Source organism: Phaethon lepturus, unplaced genomic scaffold, assembly GCF_000687285.1.
Source record: "Phaethon lepturus isolate BGI_N335 unplaced genomic scaffold, ASM68728v1 scaffold38000, whole genome shotgun sequence".
Classification (NCBI taxonomy): domain Eukaryota; kingdom Metazoa; phylum Chordata; class Aves; order Phaethontiformes; family Phaethontidae; genus Phaethon; species Phaethon lepturus.
Window position 1 is genome coordinate 101,505 of NW_010511896.1, and position 22,060 is coordinate 123,564.

At 36.5% G+C, this 22,060-nt stretch overlaps 1 protein-coding gene across 1 annotated transcript in view; it reads left to right on the forward strand.

Annotated features, from left to right (window-relative positions):
- LDB3 (LIM domain binding 3) overlaps nucleotides 1-21,711 on the forward strand; it is a 116,825-nt gene extending 95,114 nt beyond the window's left edge. The window contains exons 10-15 of the mRNA XM_010285230.1: nucleotides 7,756-7,841; nucleotides 14,027-14,327; nucleotides 15,570-15,750; nucleotides 17,949-18,069; nucleotides 19,313-19,428; nucleotides 21,401-21,711. Of these exons, the coding sequence (XP_010283532.1) occupies nucleotides 7,756-7,841; nucleotides 14,027-14,327; nucleotides 15,570-15,750; nucleotides 17,949-18,069; nucleotides 19,313-19,428; nucleotides 21,401-21,490 (895 nt within the window). The 3' untranslated portion in view covers nucleotides 21,491-21,711. The remainder of the gene's footprint in view (nucleotides 1-7,755; nucleotides 7,842-14,026; nucleotides 14,328-15,569; nucleotides 15,751-17,948; nucleotides 18,070-19,312; nucleotides 19,429-21,400) is intronic.
- The last annotated feature ends 349 nt before the right edge of the window (nucleotides 21,712-22,060 follow it).

Here is a 22,060-nt window from a genome sequence, read left to right on the forward strand (position 1 = left end):
CTAATAGGAAAAGATAGCATCCACCAGTAGAAAGAGAGAATGCTGCTGTACTGCCTCACTGCTAAACCTTTTCATTGCTTTCATTAACACTTTGTCAAGACTAACAGAGGAGAAAGCAGTAGATTTTAAGATTCATTATTTGAACACAATTTTCAGAAATAATGAAAAACAGAATCAGCAATACATTTGAGATTATAGTTATCTGTGTAGTCAGGAATCACCCAGAGGTGATGTTTGAAATGAACAGTGCAAGTTTGAAGGCTACACATCAAGAAATACAATGATCTTTCTCAAGAGTATCACAGAAAACAGCAGTTAAGTGCTATGTATAGCTACATGCTTGAAAGCATTTTGGTTGGCTTCACATCACTGAAGCCAACACAAAAATGAAATAGCTACAGAACAGAAGATCAGAAGAGTTCCGAGTTTTAGGATGTAAACAAGATTTAAAACAAAACATCCTAAGTTTTAGGATGATAAAACATAAGAAATAAAATTAACTGCTGATGTAATTCTATTTATTTGAGTGGAAGTACCCTAATCGTAACTTCAGTTTCAATTATGGTGACACTCACCAGAGTGTCACCAGAATGTTACCAAGAATAGAAGTTAAGAACAGATGCAAGGGTGTTTACTGCCATTGACATCTAATTTTATGTATGAACTTTCAAAATTCCAAAGTGATGAGTTATTTAGGGATTTCATTATTTGTGGGTATCCATCATAAAAATACCTTAGGACCTAATTTTCACATTATGAGTACTCTATGCATTTCAGAAGTAATTCTTACACTGCTTTTTCATTCAATCCTGTGGTACGATTAGGCTCTTAAATGTCACCAGTACTATTTTATCCACTGTTTTCGTCAGCTGGAATGATCACATATCTCTGTGAAAAGAAGGTCCTACACAGTTGTTGTAGGAGACCGTTAAAAGCCTCTTATAACCAGGGGAAGTCCCTAGCTTCCTAAGTAACAATAACCATGCATATTTAAGTTTGTTTATAACACTGGCATGCAAAACCTATTTATTTCTGCTGAGCTACAGAAAAGACTCATTTCTAGTATTTCTCTCAGTTGAGGACTGAAATATATCGATCGGTCAGAAAATGAAATTAAATTGAAGCCGTGGTGACTACTCTGGCCAGGCAGAGGACATCTATTCATGTTTCACCAGTCTATATCTTAGGACCCATGTGAATCTTGCTATGAGAGGTATATTTTTACATACCTGCATAAGAGATTTCTTTGGTGTTCTACTAGCTTCAGTGAGAACTGTACACAATAACTAATAATAGGTCTCTGAGGCCTGCATGTAGTAGTAGGGCTGCATGTAATACTTTTTATTTCTGCAATATATGCATATTTGATTGAGATTAGCGTTGATGTTACAAAAGGCCCTAGTTTTTCCCCTTCAAGAAAAACAATCATATAGTGAAAGACTTCCATTTAACGAACAACTTTGGAGGAATGCAAAAAGAAAAAATCACAGATGCATTGCATATATCACTTTCAGGATGCTATTGGTAAAAACTTAATCAGGTCTATTTTATTGCCTACCCAAGACTAGGAAGGCATTTTTACACTCGAGAGAAAAAATTGTGTTTATTGACAATTTCTGAGTATTTTGAATAGGAGGATATAAGGGGAGGGCTAAAGAACACATGTCAATACTACAAACTTTTCAGATTTAAGAAATGGCTTTATTTTAGAAATAATTTTTTTTTAATTTTGTTTTTATTATTCTGTGAAGCTGTCTAACTAGGTGCAGACAGACATAGATTTAAATGCTGAGAATGCTGCTAGTCAGGGGTGCCATTCTAAAATTGGACTATTGAGTTATAAGACTGTACTCGGAGTCATCTCAGAAATTCAGAAACCCTTATGAATATGTGAATAACAGCATTGGGAGCTTTTAAATCAGACTTAGAAAAGTGGTAGATCTCTAGAAACCTTTCAAGGACAGATAGTTTATCATCATAGAAAATCCCTAAAATCAGGCTGCCCGAGTGGGCAAAAGGCATGTTTTCACAAAATGGTTAATGCATGCATACTTTTGTTAACTGAAGACTCTTCATTTAAGAAGCTCATAATTTATTTGTATTAATCACAGAACTACGTATAGACCTTCTGAATCCCAGAACAGGCACTCTTCACATTGAAGTATGGTAGCTATATTTGTCAGGAATAGAGTGTAACAGTTACTTGGGACAGATTGACAGCTGCCGGCTTAGCTTTTGGTATAAGAAGTAAATGCAGATACCTCTTATGAAAGAGCAGATTTATCCCAAAAGATAACAAAAGAGCTATGTTTTCATTGCTGTCTTGGAAATAACAGCTAAGCAACAATTATGTATAATTTATGTATAAACAGCTAATAAATTCATATAAAGATATCCATTATTTGCTGATTCTACTTGTATGGCTATCTTAGAGCTAACAGAATACTGTTTATTGATTGAGCCTTTATCCATTTCATTTTAATTCCAAATTCCTTTAACAGGGAAAAGGGAAGCAGTGTGAGGCCTTGAAACTATAAATTCATTTGTAGTTATGGATCAATATGGGCTAATCAGTGTGAATCACATTTTTAAGGAGTAATGAGGATAAGATGACCTTGAGATATTAAAATTTACTTCTAATTCAAATGTGTTTTATCTCCTGCATTTGATTGGCATGGACCATTTTACCCTTTCCTGCCCCTTTGAAAGGAGGCAGGTTGTCTGGGGAGGCTGTATGTCTCTATTCTTGAAGGTTTTCAAGACACCATTGGATAAAACACTGAGCAACATGGTCTGACCTCAGAGCTGGCCTTGCTTTGAGCAGGAGGTTAGATGAGAGACCTCCTGAGGTCTCTTCCAACCTGAAAGATTCTGTGAATCTATGACAAATAACTGTCCATTTCAGAAAGCAGCGCTTTAATGGGACTACTAAAACCTATTGCTCATACCTGGTGATTAAGTCAGATATAAGATCTACAGTGTATCAGCTTTATATGCTACTGCCCTAAAATCTTACTTGCCAGTGGATGACACAGGCATCATGATGACATACGCTTCAAGCTGCTATCAGCAGGCAAATGTTATTGTTTTAGCTAATACCTCTCTTGGAAGTTCAGTATTTCAGCGAGCCATGGGACATAAAGGCAAATCAAAAACTTGGAGGACCTTTAAAAAATTGGTTCCTTGATACCTGGTTCCCAGGTACAAGAAGCAAACTCAGTTTTGTTTGTTTTTGGAGGGCTGTGTTGCAGCTAAAATTGGTTCTTTATCTTTGTGCACTACTTCTGTGTTTGTTTAAAAGACTGTCATTATTATAGCTAGTGTATTCAAACATAAGGGACTAAAACTGGCTTCTAAATTAATTTATGGTTCAAATTTTTGAGCATCTGATAGTTTTCATTTAGAAATCAAGCAATGCATTAGCATGACAACATACAGACTTAAAAATCCAGCTTCAGCTTGACATGTACCGTTGGATCATTGCAGTGTTTCATATAATTTTAGTTCAAAATAAATACAGATTACCTTAGTTACAACAGTATCCCCATCCTGTAAAACATGCTCAGGTAGAATAAGGCTGAGGTTTTACGACCATTGTTCCAGTGTTTGTTGGGTGGTTTGTTTTTTTTCCATCTAGAACCCTTAAAAAGGTCCACCAAGAAAATGCAGGAGGATTTCTTGATGAGTGTCCTTAACTATTTAAATCTGATTTTAAACTTTGGTAGATCCAGTTCTATAGTGATTTCACTTTTGTGAGCAAGGCCACATGCATAACACCTAACATAAGTAAAGTCCTTGTAATGTTCCTAAAGAGGAATGTTTGAATTGTTATTAATCCTTAACTGATTGCAGTTTAAAAGTAAGAGTAACACAATGTTATCTTTTTCACTTACACTCTTACTTACAAAGAAGAAAGCATAGCAGGAGTGTTTTAAATAAGCTACAAAGCTCTTTATGCAATTGGTTATTCCATATGGAGGGTAAAAGCAGGGCAATCAGTGAGACAGCACTCTGGGAATACAAAAACAGGAGAAACGATGGAAAGAGTTACAATTACGGTTCTAAAGGGAAGGTGTAGCTTCTGTGATCCTAGGATTTAATCCAAGCACTGTGTTTGTAGTAAAGGGAAGAACAACTCTTCTCCAGAATCTAGGAAAATAACCAGCATATGATAGGCTTCTGGTAATTCTGGCAGATGTGGGCTGTGCTCCTGTGTGGTGTGATTGTTGCCATGTAGCCCTGCATTGCTTTGCATTTAGACAGGAGCTATGTTCCTTCTGAATCCTCTTGTTTCTCAGATCATACCTTGTGCAGACTTTTAAGTACTTTCTGTATTTACATAAATGAATCATTTATGTTCTGAAATGATGCAGTTTCCTCAAGAAAAAAAAAAAAAAATCTACCTGTACCCAAGGCTGTTTAGTAAAGGAACAGTGGAATGGTACTGCAAGGGAAAAGTTGAATGTAATGGCTTCATGATGATGTTTCACCTATTTCCTGCTCCTCCTTTCTATGGGGTTGTCCTAGTTGCCCCATAATTAGCTAGGAAGCTTAGCTGATCTTTAGACTTTCGTTCATTCAAGGTTTGCTTTTAAGATTTGATGGAACTTAAGCTTATGACACTGACAAAAATAAATTCATACTTTTTTGTGTGTGTGTGCTACTACAAATAAATTATGATGTCAAAGCAAACAGTCCAGTGCCTGAATTAGAATTCCACAACTAAAGAATGAGCAAAACTAGACGAGAGTGACTTATGGAGCAATATACTCAGCTCATTGATTTATGTTCCCATTATTCAGGTTTCACTACAATTCATAGCTTAAGTAAGATAAGCAAAATGTAATGTAATACTGATCTTATATGATTATAAATACGTATATATTGTTTACTTTAGTATTTAAGAGGACCTCTTATTCATAAGGAAATTCACTGTAGGAAAAGATATCCCTATTTTCTTGGTATATTTTTTTCAAATACAACTTTTGTCTTATTTTAGTTTCAACCGGCATTCTTCCACCTCCATCAACTACCAGTCAAAGAAGAGGTATAAAAATGTTTTGTGCAGCTACTCTACTTTAAAAAGCACTTAACAAACCAGTTTATTGCTGCTAATAGGCATCTAGTGAAGTATTAACATAAAAATTTTCTTTTTCTGACAACTAATAGTTTTCAGAGCCGATATTTAATTTGCTGTCACATGCCATTGGCTGCTACAGATAAATTCAGTAAGGGTGCTTTCATTGCTTTTCAAGATGCCATTGTTTCCTGTTCTATTAAAGCATCTTTGATCATTAGGATATCTTTTTATTCTTTCTTTCTTTCTTTCTTTTTTCTTTTTTTCTTTAATCATATGCTATTTCCTCTTCTTCAGCAGAAATTCTGATAAATCTTTTAACTTCACTAAAACCCTTAATGTAACACTTTATTTCTCTTGACAAGCCTTTTTATCTTCCTTACTGTACTTAACATGCATCATACAGTTGTAAAAGAGTTCAGTAGTTGACTTTTAATTTTGTCATGATTTTGGTACTACGAATACAATTTTTTGTGTGTGTGTCTCTTGATTTTTTTTCAACTTCATTTCCCTTGAACATACAAGGAAATCTAGTGGCATGGTTTTATCATGCTGTCAACTTTGGGAAACACCTGAATTCTTAATAACAATTTTTCTTCATGACAGTCTAATATCACTAATCTGGCTCAGAACTTCTTTTTGTATTTTGTGCATTAAGAAAGCTTCAAATGAGTCTTTCTACCAATGGAGCTGCACATCTGGGAGTAGACTTTCCCAAGTGTACGCCATTTTCAGATCAAGGCTGTATGACACATGATTTAAAAACTTTTAATCAACATTGTAAATATTGATCACTGATCCTGTAAAGGTAAGTATGTTTTACTGGGGTTCTGTCTAGTTTACCTTGAATAGTAGATTTTAAAACAAGGAAAAGTCTTTTGATAGTGTGTATTCAGCTAAAGGCATTTTGAAAGCTGTCTGTGAAGCCAGTGTACCTGAAGTGTACATCTTCCTGTTTGTGTTATGGTAGGAGCAATGACCCTCTGTCTAGTGAGCCTGAGTACAGTGCGTCCTTATGTACTACAGGTGAGGAGGTATCAAAAGGAAATAGATTATAAGAATGAAAAGTAGAAAGTCTTACTGTGCTTAGAACAGCTTTGGCAGTTACAAAATCACAGCACAGAACTTACACTGAATACAAACCCACTAAAATAGTTTATCTTGTAGAGTCCTGTTCACTCATGGTATAGTGGACCCAAATCCACCCCTAAGCCCTACACTGGGTACGGAAATAATTAGCTATAGTCATTGTAGCAATAGCTATGTTTCTAGGTCTAACTAAATAGACAAAATAAATTAGCCTGGGGCAGCAATGCTATGCAAACTAGATCTGTAGTATAAGCACTGTTAGAGTAGCAAAAATCTATGTCACAAGGATAGGCTTATTTTGTTCAACATTAAAAATCAAAAGTTTACATTTGTCAGAATGTTTTTTACCTGTACTGGAAGGAATTTGATGGGTTTGCCATACGTAAAAATTACAACATGTTCTCTCTAGATGGCATCTATTTCCACTGTTACAGAAAGTACAAGTCAAGACGGACCAATGGTCTGGCAAAGCTGGATGCTTCTTTTCTTATGCTGACAAATCTTTTCCTATAGACAAAGCCACTATGGGAATAAGTCCTGTCAGCACAAATGGATAGGGATCTGGTTCAGGCAGATAGTGAAACTGAAGGGAGAAAGAAAGTAAATCTATGTTACCAGGGTGAGTAAGAATGATGTTCAATAGTGAATAGTTTTTATTACTGCGCATTTATTATGGCATCTGTTGCTTCCCTTCCTTGTACTCCTTTATTCTCTCTTGCTTGCTTTGTTTGTAATGCTCTTTTAGTGGTCTATGAAGCAAAGTCACTACAAATAGAATCATCCTAAGTAACAGGCAAATAGAAGTGGCATGTATTTCAATGTGTTACTATAATCAAACTGAGACTCACCATCCGAGCCATAAAATAGAGAAAAATTATTTCTTATTGATGTTTGGAATCTTGAGCCAATGTTTTTAATCTAGGAATGCAGAAATTGCATCATAATATTACATAACGTGCTTTTGGGTTAGCTGAATCTCAGCATTAGGAGAATGAACATAAATTGTGGTTTCAGTCTAAATAGGGAAACAAGTTACTTTTCAGGAATGTTTTTTTAAAGGTGGCTACAATTATTTTTAAAAGAGTACAATGCTTATAAACAGTAGTTATTTGTAGTAGTTGTGCTGAGCCAGTATCTTTTTAAGTCAATGAGATATCCCTCATTATCTTAGACAAGAACAGGCCTGGTTTGTTTGTTATTTTTTCGTAGAGGGACAGAAAACCCAAACTCTGTATGCATGTTCCTGATGTCTGATCCCTTGTTACTCTGAGAGTTCCTTTAATAAATGTCATATTCCTTCAGTAAGCTATCTTCTGTGACAAAAAGAGCAACTTGGCATTAAAATCCTTATGCAGCTAAGTTTTCTTTCCAAAAATTGTCCAAGCTTTTCTTAGCAACGATAAAGACTAATGAATCTCATAGTATTCTTTCTGTAGCTCTCAAGGCCAGTTCCTCTTGGAGTGCTTTGGAAACTGCCAGATCTGTTGTTTTATAATCAGTAACTTTTGCTGTTTATAAAGTTGCTCATACCTTCATTTTGCTTTTAGAAACACAAGCCAGTCATATACACCAATGTCAGTTTCTGGAAGCTATGGTGAAAGTCCTGCTGCTTCTGCTACTTCAAAACCGAGAGTTGTTACTACTGCCAGCATAAAGCCCTCTGTCTACCAGCCTGGTAAGGTGACTTCGAAGTACTGAAAGGATTCCGAAAAGAAATGCACATATATTTCTTTTAGGAAAAGAAAACACAAAGAATTCACGTTTTGCAACAGCACACACACATACCAGGAAAGATTTGTATACATGGAACGAAATGCTGCTAGTTGCTAGTTTTGCTTCAGGTTATCTGAAGGTCAAGAATTATGTTGTATTTGTATTCTGCTTTGGAGTGAAAATGTGGAATAAATGGAGGCAGAAGAATAAAAACAAGGAAAAATCTCTAACAAAAAATCTGTAGCCTGACTTTTCAAAACAAATGCATTTGGAAAATGACCCAGCCTGCCCAATTAGGAGCCCAATGACACTTCAGAATTGATGAAATAGCTTAAGAATGCACAAGTCAGGAAGGAGATAAAATAAGTGAAGGTAGCTTGAGTAGAATATATTTGCAAAGTAGATAAGGCCATATATTGAACTTCTCAAAATCAGGCTTATATTTGAAATAAAGAATGACCTATTAAAGTACTTTGTAATGCTATGCTTCCATTTCCCACAGATCCAATTATTGAAGGAATATATTTGATTATTTCATTCATGTGGAAAATACACTCCTCGATGTTATTTAAATTCTGTTTGTAATAATGTGTTACAAATGGAGTGAACTTCTAAAACCAGTGATGACCAAAATGTGAACCTTCAAAACGAACAAATTAAATGAGGCAGCAATAGAAGTCTAAATGCAGTTCTGTTTCAAATTAAGCTTGTTCTGACCTTAGCAAGAGAATTAAAAAGTTGGTTCATATCTTGACAATCAAGTAAATATGAAAAGCCCGAGAATTCTAACAATCTTAAATTGTCTTCTGTAATACTCTTCTCTCTGGATCTACTGAAATGAAACCAATGCAGAAATCTTACTTAGCTGTAAAGCAGACAGACAGATCAATTGATCTTTGGATTTGAGATATACAGGTAGAAAAGGCCAGTTCAAAGCTATCATAAGCTATTTAAGGGTCTCAAAGTCCCTTTCAGCTTCTCCTCACTTGCTTTTGGTTAAGTGTGTCGGTGTACACCATGTGTTCACTGAAGGCAAATGTTATTATTTTTATGTTGCAAAAAAGGAAAGATGAAGACAGAGGATTTACTTCCATAAAGTAGAACAGAGCAAACTGCGGCAAGTCAAAATATCTCCTGAATACACTGATTGATACTATGCCCCATGCTCATTTGGGGGAATTATAAACCCCAGTTCTCAATACACAAACCTGCCATAGAAATAAACTAGTAGCTCTATCCAATTAGTAGCTGTATCTGTTAAAGAAAAAGCTGGCTGTTGAATTAGACTCAGAATAAGAGGCAATGCTTTTGTTTTCTCCTGTGACGGGCATCTTCTCTGCAATTCCTTATATTGCTGGTTTTGAGCCCCATTGCCTCCAAGTAAAGGCTTAAAATACTCAGGATGGAAACTATGTTCTGAGTCATTATGTATACAATGAACTTACTTCAACTGTATATATTGTCTGCCTGCGTGTGAAAAATTCTTATTTTGCAGGCACTGCAAGGATATAATGTACTCTAGAGAACAGGAGAAAATTCAGAGTATGTAATGTGATATATTACAAAGACAGAATTCAAATAGCATTAAAGTTGGCAGAGAAAGAAACAGTGGGTCTCAATACAATATACAATATATTGTATATATACATATACAATAAAGGATTCTTTAGTATTTGTAAAATTTATAAATATTTATAATATTCTTTAATATGTATAAAGGGATATACAATAAAGGATTCTAAAATAATTGAACCCCAAAGCGACTCTGGTACAAAGGAGATTACAGAAAGAGATTTTATTGAAGATGTTGGGGCGGGGGGGCTGGTACCTTTTTAAAGTTTTATATAATAGTAGCACTTCATACTGGTTTTGGAACATAAGCTGGCCCTAAAGACAGTTGCAGTCCTGAGCGAATGGGAAATTGTCACTTGGGAAGTAATGGAGGAAACAGCATTTCCTGTCACAGATTGGAAAGATCAACAGTACTTTGAAACAGACCATCAAGACAGTCAGAAAACTTCCTCACCCAACTTTGTCAATGCGTATAAATTCTGTCCTGCAGTGTAAAATGTAGCTTCAATCTGAGAGGCAAGTAATTTCTTAGCCTTCTATTTTTGTTAGTCCACTGTGTGAAAAGGCCAAAATAGTGGAGACTAGTATAAGGATTTGCAATGTAGAATTTAGAAGAGGAATGCCTTTATGCTAGCCCTCAGTTTTAATGGGAATGAGATGACCTCCTTCCCTTGACATGGGTCAAAAACTTCCAGACTAAAACACCCACCAACAGCCTCATATATGCAATATCCAGAAACCTGAATCAATCACTAAGAGGGTTTACAAGACTATTTTAATCTCTCAGATTGAAAAAAAAAAAAAAAGTAATGAGACTAAATTTGTTTAAACTGAAACCAATCTCAAAATGAAACTGCATTATTGAGCATCTGGCTCACACAGGAGTAATCAGTAAGTCCACACTTTAAAGCAAAGAAAGAGTACTACTTTGACTAACCTAACTCTGGAGGGAATTTTCTGCATCTAAAATTCTTTTTTTTTCTTCCTGTGGGGAAAATCTGTGAACTCTGTACTCTTTTCCCTTCTCTGTCCCATAAATTTCATAACCTGTTTTTAAAAGGAGCATAGTTTTCTTTTCTGAACAAGGTCCACTAGATGGCAGAAAATACTTATGTATTCCTTTCTCACAGGCTTTCCCAGACTAGAATCGTGGTTTCATATATTCCAAGCAACCCAAACACCAGTTTTATACTACGAAGTAATATGATACCAAAAGTAAGAAAGCCAATCTTTCCTTTTAAATCTGCAGGTCCAAATAAGACTACTCATGTATGTAAAAGTGTTCCAGTGTAAAGGCCTGATCCGCTCTTTTAGAAATTGGTAGAAAGATTCCCACAGATCTCAATGAACCTTTCACTGAATCCTAAACACCTTCAAAACTAAACTAGCAGGTTACATACCATCTTTCATTTTAAATTCTTCTGAATATGAATAGTGTCTCCTTATAAAGGACTTGTTGCATTATCTGCTTTGTCTGTCATCTACTATATACTGGAACAGTATGTAAGAAAATTTTGGCCTTCGAGGATGCAGCCACTAAGCATAAAACAAGCCAAATCAGTTGTGATTATGAATTACATTTGTTACTGGCAAATTATTACTAAGAATAACAATTATGTGTTCTACTAACAAAAAAAAAAAGGGAAATTGTTTTCACAGTGCAAGCTAGTATGTAAGACTAAAGCATTTTAGACTATAAATCCTTACTTTACTAAATAAATCTTTGGTAACATGCCTTTTTTTCTGGAGGGAAAATATCCATTGACCATAAATGAAGAGCTGATGGGGAGAATTCCAAATTCCCCAGAAGCAAGGAATTGGCTTGTTCCTACGCCTGTTAGGGGAGACATTTTCTCCTGCCCATTCTTTCTTTCCTACTATAAGAGAGTCTGAGGGCTGAGAGAAACAAGGTGATAGAGGCTGGGTTACTGAATTATTTAAAGTATTCATTTTTTAACAGTTAAGGGCCAGCTCATACAATACTGATGTTTTGAGAATCTATTCTCTAGCATACTGAATCTTAGTACTTTTTACCAGCAAACAGCACCTTTTATCTGCTGCATATATGTTGGAAGACTTTGAAATACATAAACGTGCAAGGTGAATTTGTATGGCAGTAGCTACTAAGACAAAAGAGGAGTTCATATAAGCTTAGGGATATAGCTATAAGATAATAATTTCCTCTTAATAGCAATAGCTCAAATCTCAAAGTTAGTGAAACCTTTCTAATACATTGCAATGACACTGTTATAAATCAGTAGTAATTCCAGCCTGTAAAATTAAATTATAATGGCTGAAAAGAAAACTCGGAGCAGTTGTGAATACCCAACATGTGTCATTTTGCAGTAATCCACCCAGTATCTTCTTTCAGCAACTGGAAAAAAAAATTATTTTGCTGCTTTATTTTACCATGGCAAGTACAAAAGATAAATAGAGTAAAAAGAAATAGAAGATAGAGAGAATGAAAGACAAAGACCCTTCCCCAGTGTGTATCCTTCAAAGGAGTCTAGATTAATCTGAACCCAGATAAATCGTATGCAGTCCACGTTGGTTAGAATAAACAAACTGGAAAAATAAAACATGGACATCATGAGATTAAGGAATAAAAAGTGAAAAACTAAGAGGTTGTAAGCTGAATTTACTAAAGACATTCATAGTAAAGGACACTCTAAAAACAGTACCTGAACTGCATTTGTTCTCTTCTGGAACTCTGGGTTTGAATATCTGACCATTCTCTTAGGCCTTCTGTGGGATACAGTGCTGTACTTTGCATGAACAAGAATTGGCTCTTGGGGAGGGAGAATCCTTTTGCAAAACTGAGTGAGCTAGAAGTCACCTTATTTAATTAGAGAGCCTCATAGGTGGGAGCCTTTTGAACTCACCAATTAGAGATGAAATATTGCCTTCTAATTTTGCCTAGCCTAATACCGTAATACATAAATAGCAACAGCCCCAGGGTTTAAAGAGATTGGATGTAAACTCTCTGTTCTGAAATCTTTAAACAGTGTTTACCATTCCCAAGTAAAAAAAAAAAAGAAGCCTCAGGCTAAGGTGGGATACAGTTTCATGAAGCAGAAACTTTGTTGATGCATAAGAAAGTTTTATCAAGAGATGCATTAGATTCAACTCTGAACTCAATAAAAAGAAGAAAATCGGAGATCAGGGTGATCACAGTGGATTGAGATATATGCAATTTTAGCACCTGCAACTGCCAATAATCACTGTATGTTATTCTACGTGCCAGGGTGTGGGCTAAGGGGGGAATGTGAAGTAGAACATAATCTTCTCACCACTTAATTATCCAGAAAGATTCATGTTACATTTGGAACCCTCTTCTTGTTTTAAATACCTTTCTACCTGCAAGCCCCTTAAAACTTCCAATATTGTATTTGGTCATCATTTTATTGGTACTGGGATGTACTATGCAGAGTTTTTGCCTAGACTGCAGGAAAGCTGACTTCTGTTCCCAAATCTGTGCTCTCTCATTCAACTCTCCAAGCTTCTGTTCCTTCTCACACAAACCAACAACCACTCACTTCTTTGTTTGCCTTGCAAAGGAAAAAACTGCTTTTAGTGCTCCTGTACTTGGCAAAGTGAGACGGTTTCTTGGGCAGTGACTTCAGTCCTACACAATGCAAGATCTGATGTTTTGAAAAGAGCAAGGCAATGGAAAAACTTGTTGGTATGTGCAGGCTCTAGCTTCTGCTTATATTTATGTGATTAAGCTCCACCCAAGATTAGAGCCTGGTGCATACAAACACAGAGGCAGTCTGCACTGAAGATTTTATGTGATAGTCAAAGGGTGGAAGAAAGGAAGTATAATATTTCTATTTTATACATGGGAACTGAGGCACAGAGATACTATGCTTTGCTCGAAGTCATACAGGAAGTCTGTGGCAGAGCCAAGAACTGAACTGATATCAGTCATAACCACAAGTCTGGCCTTCCTCTAAGTGCTGTTGGCTTTGTCTTGCTGGTCACGTGCGCTGAACTGGCTCCCTCAATATTGCTTCCAGTGCGCTCTATCTCTGTGTTCCCTGTGTGAGCCTGTTTTTCTTCAGAAACCTAGGAGTAAAACCTACAAGTGACAGATAACAGTGACATCTGTGGAAAATGCTGCATTTTAATTAATATAATGAGAACAAAATTTAAGCATAACTTCTTACTGAAATTATGGGGATTTCTGCCTAAAACTTTTATTACATGATCTGGCCTTTCTATTTTTAACCTGTCTTAAACAGATCATATGGCAGTCTTTGAAATTATCACAGAATTGTCATATCCATTCCTACTAGAAAATGAAGAGATGCCCTTGAAATGGTCTCCATAAAATCTGTAAAGGCAGTAGGCAATGACTTCTGTAATGCATGTGGATTAAAAGTCAGTGATTGTGCTGATATCCTTGGCTTCAGTCTAGAATTAATAAGCAATAATGGGACAGACCATAATTAAGTGTCATCTGAAGCTTTTATTTTTTGTGTGCCGTGGACTACCCTTTGGTAAGTGTTGCTGTTTTGCCATCAGAAGAAAAGTCTTTAAAATACTTCTTGGTTTCTTTTGGGATACTTAAAACAGCACCAGCACCAGTTCATTCCTACACCTCTGCCAACGCTGAGCCTGCAAGTCGCCCTCCCTGGGTAACAGATGACTCCTTTTCCCAGAAATTTGCACCTGGAAAAACCACCACCACTGTCACAAAGCACATCCTACCAAGGGGTGCTCCAGTACCATCTCCTGCCTCAACTTCTGCTTACCCACCTCCAGTTTCAACTTCTTCCCAGGCTCCTGCAATAGCCCGGGGAACAGTTCAGAGGGCTGAGCGCTTTCCAGCCAGCAGCCGAACTCCTCTCTGTGGGCACTGTAACAGCATAATTCGGTAAGGTCATGAGGTTTTGAAGAGGGCTGAAGAAGAAAAAAAAAATCAGACTGGTTATTGTATATAAATATACAGTACCAGAGCCTAAGACTCAGTTAAATTACCCAGCAGGGATATCTGTTGTCTGCTTCATTAATTTAACATTTCCAGAGCTCATTTTGCTATTGTGCAGTTCATGTTTTATCACTGCAAAGTTATACATGCTAATTGTTTTGTTTCTTGGATGCTGTGGCAAGTCACTTTTTGTTTTTTAATCAAGTTTCTGGTCCTAAGGTACCCCTTGAAGGAGGTACGTACAACTTCATTGGGAGAGTTGGGGGGTGGGGGAGAGGATTATGAAGAGAAAAGGAACGAGACATCATTTTGGAACAGCAGCCAAATGTAATTGTTGCTTTTGTGTCTGGAGAAAGATAATGCCTACACTCTATTACCAGTGATTCATAGCATGCCTCTCCCTTCTCCTCTCCCAATTCATTTTGCTGGACCGGTGCCCATTGTTACCCTGTGGACTCCTAACCAACTTTAAGTAATCCATATGTAATGACAGTCTCCCCCACTAAAAGGAGCTAGTTTGGTGATGTGGAACTGCTGATTATTGTCCTTTATATATGTTGAAAAGGAAAGACTCCAGTAATAATCACTATATCTAATTACAATCAAGAGTAAATCACCAAAATGAATTTAATGTGTCTTCCATGTAATCAAACAGCAAGTTGTCATCTGATAGTCTGACAGTTCTAGAACATGCCGCATGTAGTGCGCTCTCAGATGAAAAGAAGGCAGGAGACCTTAGGAGCTATTGAGGTGCAGGTGTGTAGGTTTAGAAATTTGCCTGCTTTTTCATGCTTTCAAATTGTAGTGTTATCTTCTGTGTTACAACCCTTCACCTTTTCCTGCTGTCTTTGCAGCTGTTTACAAAGACCACTTATAGCTATGCAGATATGAAAACAATTGATTTTTTTCCAACAGTTTTCTGTAAATCCAATATATATGACTAAACAACAATGAAATATTTTAACCAATTGGCAAAGTGTTTGAGTAATGATCTTGAAAAATACTGTTTCTATTTGGGGTTCTGGGTCTTATTTTAATATACACCTTCATGGTTGTAGAATGAAGTAGAATGAGTAGAATGCTTGTTACACATGTACGTGGTGTCTAACAAAGTGGGTTTGTAATCCCATTATAAATGGTCATTCAATCTTTTTGCAATACAAATAAGATAATTACGATTGTTTACAGGGGTCCTTTCCTGGTAGCCATGGGTCGCTCTTGGCACCCAGAAGAATTCAACTGTGCTTACTGCAAGACATCCTTGGCCGATATGTGCTTTGTGGAAGAGCAGAATAGTGTGTACTGCGAGCGCTGTTATGAACAGTTCTTTGCACCAACCTGTGCCAGATGCCACACTAAGATCATGGGGGTAAGAGAACAAGCTTAACCCTTTTTCCAACTTTGTGGTTCATTGAAATTAGAAATATTTTAGACTGTAAGCAATGAATGTAGATATTTATTTTCCCCTTTTCAACAATAATTTTCCAGCCTGTTGATTATTTCAGAATGAGAAACATATTATTTTATAATAATTTTTATCTATCTGAAATCTTGGATATTTCTGTACTTTAGACAACTCATAGACAGACTGTGTAATCCAATTACCATCTTACTGAGCGCAAAGTAACACTTTCTGGACAGTACTTTGCCATCTGATACACACTATGTTACTTTCATCTATGTTTTTGTTATGTTTAGAGTAAGAGACTCGAACTGGGGTTTTTTTAGTTATACAGGACTTTGTCTAAATTTCAATGGAGAAGTCAGTGATCTTGGAAGGAGGCACAATGCTCTTGCTGTACCTCACTGGTAGCTTGCAACACAGCTTCCAAGAAGAATTCTGCTGACTTCTTATAGCTAAGAAAATACAGAATAAATACAAAGACCTGAATTCCAGAAAGGCAAAAATAAGTGCCACTTCTTGTACTTGTACATGTACTCATGCTTAGGTACAAGTAAATTTGCTCTATGTATACCTTAGAGGTTGGAATACCGTAAGATAATTTTAGCGGTGTATTTATGCATGCAGCTATAGTGAATATATGACATGATTCTCTTAAATGAGGGAGCAACAAGTACAACACTGCTTAGCGCTCACCTTTTGACATCTGTCTAAATGTTGGCATTGAGAGACTAGATGCTTTTCTCCGCAATTACCAATTAGGGATGGCAGCATCAGGCATCTATGGTGAGGCTCTGGCTCCAACCAAGTCTTGCTTGCTACTGCGGCAGTAGGAGTAATTTTACAGCAGAGTACTGACTTAACTTACCTAATTAATGCTGGCACAAATCAGTTCCCCATTATGGATTTTCATCAGGAAAATAGCAAAGATGCCAGCTGCCTCTATTTATATTAATAAGATTTCTCAATGTATTTTTCTGCTTCTTAGCTCAGTGAGGTTCATAAATGGATCCAAACCTATTTATCAGTGATAGCTGTTTTGCAAACAGTAACAGAAGTTAATGAATCTCAAATGGTGATTCTCTAATAAGATATATGGCAAACATAAATTAGACTGTTTTGTCTATTCACTGGATTGAAAGGGTGGAATAGGACTTCAATCCCTTTTGTCATAGTCAACAGAGATTAAAAATAATCTTTAAAAGAGAATCAGAGTCTATGTATATAATTGCAAGCAACATAAAATAGGATCTAGATTCTCAGCTGGCATAAATCAATGCTGTTTCACTGAAGTTAATAAAGTTAAACTAATTTACACCAGTTAGGCAGCTGGACCTTTGAAATCTGGACTGTTTGACAGAGATACTGTTGAATATCATTTTGGGCACAAGTAAGATTGACAAATTAGCAGGTAACCATGCATCAGAGCTCAGTACAGCAGCTTTTGGACTTGGAGGACTTCTGTATGACAAGATAAGAATGAAGCAGTAATACAGATTGCTCCATACTGGATAGAAGAAGAAAGCTGATAAAATCTGGATACTCAATTCAAGACAACATCAGACATACAGAATTTGGTTTTTTTGCAATGACATGTGGCCTAGGAATACACACACAGACTCATTTTCACTAATCACATAAGTTAAAATCTAAGAACCTTTTTTTTAATATATTCACATTAGATTATGAAGTGTTCTTGTGAGAAGCTTAAAAACAGTACATAAGCTAAGTTGCTTTGACACATCAGACTTAAATCATTTATTCCCTGCATGCATTTCTTGGTCTTCGAGAGAAAATTACTCTTTAAAATTTATTTAACAAATCATACTCTTGCACTGAAGAGTTCATACTAGTCATGTCAAAACAAAGTAGAAAATAATCAAAATCTTTGTGCAGAATCTCTCCTGCAACAGCGACTGGGCATGTTGATACAAACAGCTGGCTGAACTGTGTTGTTTCATTTTTGGCAAATACATTGTTCTAGAAAGTGTGCGGTCCTATTTCCTCTTTCTTTCCAAAGGAGCCCAATTTCTGTCATACATGATTCTTTTGAGCAGAGGAATTGGCAAAATTTAGAGCATCTCTGCCTTGTCTTTGTTCTCCAGTAGGTAGTTGCAGGGCATGCTGTTCTGCTGGAGATTTTTGTTTGTTTGTTTGTTCTACAGGAAGTGATGCATGCCCTAAGACAGACTTGGCACACAAGTTGCTTTGTCTGTGCTGCTTGTAAGAAGCCTTTTGGGAATAGCCTCTTTCACATGGAGGATGGGGAGCCTTACTGTGAGAAAGGTATGGCAAACTGGACAGTTCTGCTCAGTACTCATGTGCTTCATGTTGTATGGAAGCAACATAAGAATAAAGCAACTGCTGAACAAAATAAAAGCAGTTACCCATCCAGCATGGATTTTGTCTCCCCTCTACGCATATACAAGTGTTTCCCTCTGTTTTCCCCCAATTCATATCAAAGACTGGCAGAGTCTTCTGCCTCTATGTCCCAGAATGCCTTACCTCATTTCTTTCCCTTACATATTATGATACTTGCCTTCTAGTTATTTTTCTACACTTTTTTCCCCATCCCGCCCCCCCCAGTAGATTCTGCTCACTAGAAATCTACATGTTATGGCGTGAAAAATTCTTATGTTAGGGTTCTGGTAGTGTTTCTATATGTAAGTGTGGGTTGCTGCCCACACTCTCTCTACTAAATTGCTTGAATTATGACTTCTGATACTGCTACCTCACCCTAAAACTGATTAACCAACACATATGAGAAGATAGCTCTGCTCAGATGTGCAACACATTTTGTTTTTCCAAGCACTGCAACAAATGAACTGCTTCTTACCAACTAAGAAAGGAAAAGGCCCAGTTTTCTCAAACCATGGAAAGTGTAGTATGGTTTCATAAATGGTGCTTGCCATGCAAATGAGTTGCCTATCATGGTCAGGAAGCAGGTTAAGGTTTAAGTGGTATTCCCTCTGTAAGCCCTGCCTTGTCCATTTAATGTGCTTCTGGCCTATTTCTCTCTGGAGATTCCTTCCTTATGGTTATGGAAATAAAATATTACAAATCAAAGTAACTCTTAGTGAAGAATGAAAACCATACAGCATGACTGACGTGGCACCCACCCTTTAAATTTGGAGGTTTTGCGATAACCTCTAATGACTCTCACGAGTTCCATATACCTGTAGAATTTCTGCTAATCTTGTTCAATATAAAGTCTTTCCAAATTGCACTGGATAATCAAAGTAAAGATGTATTAACCAGCCAGTATGGGGTTTCCATAACATTCTCTCTTAATGCAGAAGCAGCATACTGTTTCAGCATTAAAATAGAGAACATAAATCCAGTCATGGAAACTTAAGGGTGGTATACGAGCATAGTTTAAGGTAACACTCAATGTGTTTCAGTGAATGTTGTAGGAAACTCTCAGCAAAAACAATCCAAAAATGCATCCTCTGGAAACTTTCTATTTCCCTTGGATTTAATACGATTATGTTAAGAGTTTATTCTAAGTTTGCTTTTTGTTTTATTATAGACTATATTGCTTTGTTCAGCACCAAATGCCATGGCTGTGATTTTCCTGTTGAAGCTGGAGATAAATTCATTGAAGCTCTTGGACACACTTGGCATGACACCTGCTTCATTTGTGCTGTAGGTTCTATAACAAATACTGTCTCATTTCTTGTTACTTCACAATTTATGAGTATAATCAGAAGGCCTGAAAGCAGGAACAACTAACATATGCCTAAGGATGCAGAAGGATTGAATTTCATTTGTACCTGTAGATGGAGAAGGATGGGAGTAATTTCTCTTCTTCTCTGTAAACTTTTATTACAATTATTAAATTTAACCACCACAAGTGAGTGCTTTCTAATAAAACATACAGTTTTAGAGAGTATATACATAGTAAAACATAGCACTACTGCTGTTATTATTTCCAATGTTTACAAATAAACATAAAACAGAGTTTAAAATAAATTGACACTATATTGAACAGTATAGCCATAATCTTACTTACAAAGCAGTGCAGTTTGTATTTCCATGCAGAATGCTTGTTGAAACTTGCAAAAAGGAGTCTGTTTAGAGAGAATGAATAGTAATTAGCATAGAAGTTGGTCAAACTCATCAATCTGTGGTGTGTGTACAGCTATATAGTGGCCATATTCCCACACTCTGCACACAGCATAGTAAAATCCATATGATAAACAGTACTTTTCATATGGTTCTAATACAGCTGTTCTGCTCTACAACATATTTTTCCTACGGTAATAATATCCAGAGCCTCTAATTAGCTAAAAATAGTATGTTGGCCACACCAAAAATGACAGTGACAATTTCTAATGTTTGTTGAACTCTAAAATTTAGGTTGAAGAGACAAAAGTATAGAAATGTTTATAAATATGTAAAGCTAAACTAGCTACTGGTCTTTCAAGGATACATGGACATGAGTGACACAAGTGAAAATGGAAGTCTTTTTGAAATTCTAACATAGAAAGGAAAGTGAGTTTCCTTCACAAACTAACAGTCACTTATAAAAGACACTTTCTCTGAGTATTTCCTGTTCTTTTTTCCTTGCTCGTTTAACTGCATTCTTATGCATTTGTTTAGATTGGCAAACTAGTTTTCTGTGGAGGTGACAGTTTTTTAAATGCAGTTCTCACAGCCTTTTTTTGTTAGGAGCTAATTTTCAGTGGGTTAAGTCAAATGCAAATAAATACTTGATTTAATTTTCAATATGCTGTCCTCACATCCTTTCACATGATTTTCCTTCTACTTGCAGTAGCACATCACTGATGTTACCACTCCCTGGTTTTAAGCCTGCCATAAGCACTAGGGACAACATTTATTCTTATCCCTAGATTCTGATGTGTTGACTTCCTTAAGTGGTTCTAGTAAACTCTGGCCTTGCAAGAGGTGTTGCACTACCCTGTGTGGATATCTGTACAATTCCAGGGCAGTTTAAGCAGATCTAAACCTGGGCTGCCCTGCCTCGGCCATGCTTTATGTCAACACTGGCACTTAGGCAGCCAGGCAGAGAACTCTGTGGGTTGAAGAATAATCTGGTAAAAATAAGTAATTAGTTTTCAATGATACCAGCTGTCTGAATGACTCACTCCTCGATTGCATAAGCACCTGTACCAAGACAAAGTAATAACAGGAATGAGTATCTAATGGTACCATGGCAGGATGGTAGCCCTGGGACCATGGCACCTAACCAGAGCTTTTGTAAAATCATACATTACAAAGATCACAATCTACGTCTTAAAGTCTAAGCTAGCTGCATGTGCTCAAGTGTGCCACTATCCTTTCATGGTCTACATAAGCACCATGCCGAGGCTGCCTAGGGGATTGTGTACCCAGACCTGAGTTTAATGGAAACTAGTGAACTTAGCAGGTAGCAGTGGCAGGCAAATACAGAGAGGAGAGCTGATGCAAACCAAAACCTAACCTCAACATGGAGTAGGAAAACTACCAAGGCATGCATCCAGGAAATCAGATGCACTTCTTTCTGCCAAAGAAATGTGTGGGTATTGAAAATTTAAAGTTGAAATTGATAATCATATCTGTCTTTTTTTAAAAAAAAATTTTAATGATTCCTGATTGTATTTATTATTAATTCTAGGTATGCCATGTGAATTTGGAAGGTCAGCCATTCTACTCCAAGAAGGATAAGCCACTGTGCAAGAAGCATGCACATGCCATCAATGTTTAAAAGAAGAGTTGGTAGTCAGTAATGCTGGGGAAAAACAGATTACTAACTGGGCAATTATAAGGTTGATAACATGGTTAGCATTTCTCTTCGTAAAAGCTAGGAAGTTTATACTTCGGAAGTTTAACTTTAACCTCTTTTGTAAATGCAGTTTTGCAAGGTTCATACAAAAACCCACCGAATGAACAGTCAAAACTAAATGAACAAGTCCATTTTTAGAGAAACAGTTGGGGGAAATACTTAAATGAACTGAAAACTGTAACATAAAAAGTAATGCAAAAATACAGTTTCAAATGAACTACCCACAGCGGTTTTACTGCTTAGACCACACACTAGTGTTAAGAACAACTGGAAAAGTCCTTTCACAGTAAGTCATTTTCTTTCATAACAAGAATGAGTAAGTGCCATATGTACAATAATCTATAGAACCAAAGGTCATAGCTTTCAAAGGGAAATAAATAGATTAGGGTTACCTCTACGAAAAATGAATGCTATTCCATTTCACTGTGGTGCTACCTCATAGCATCAAATATTTTAGATTCTTTCCAAATAAGAAGTCTGCCTTGAATCCAT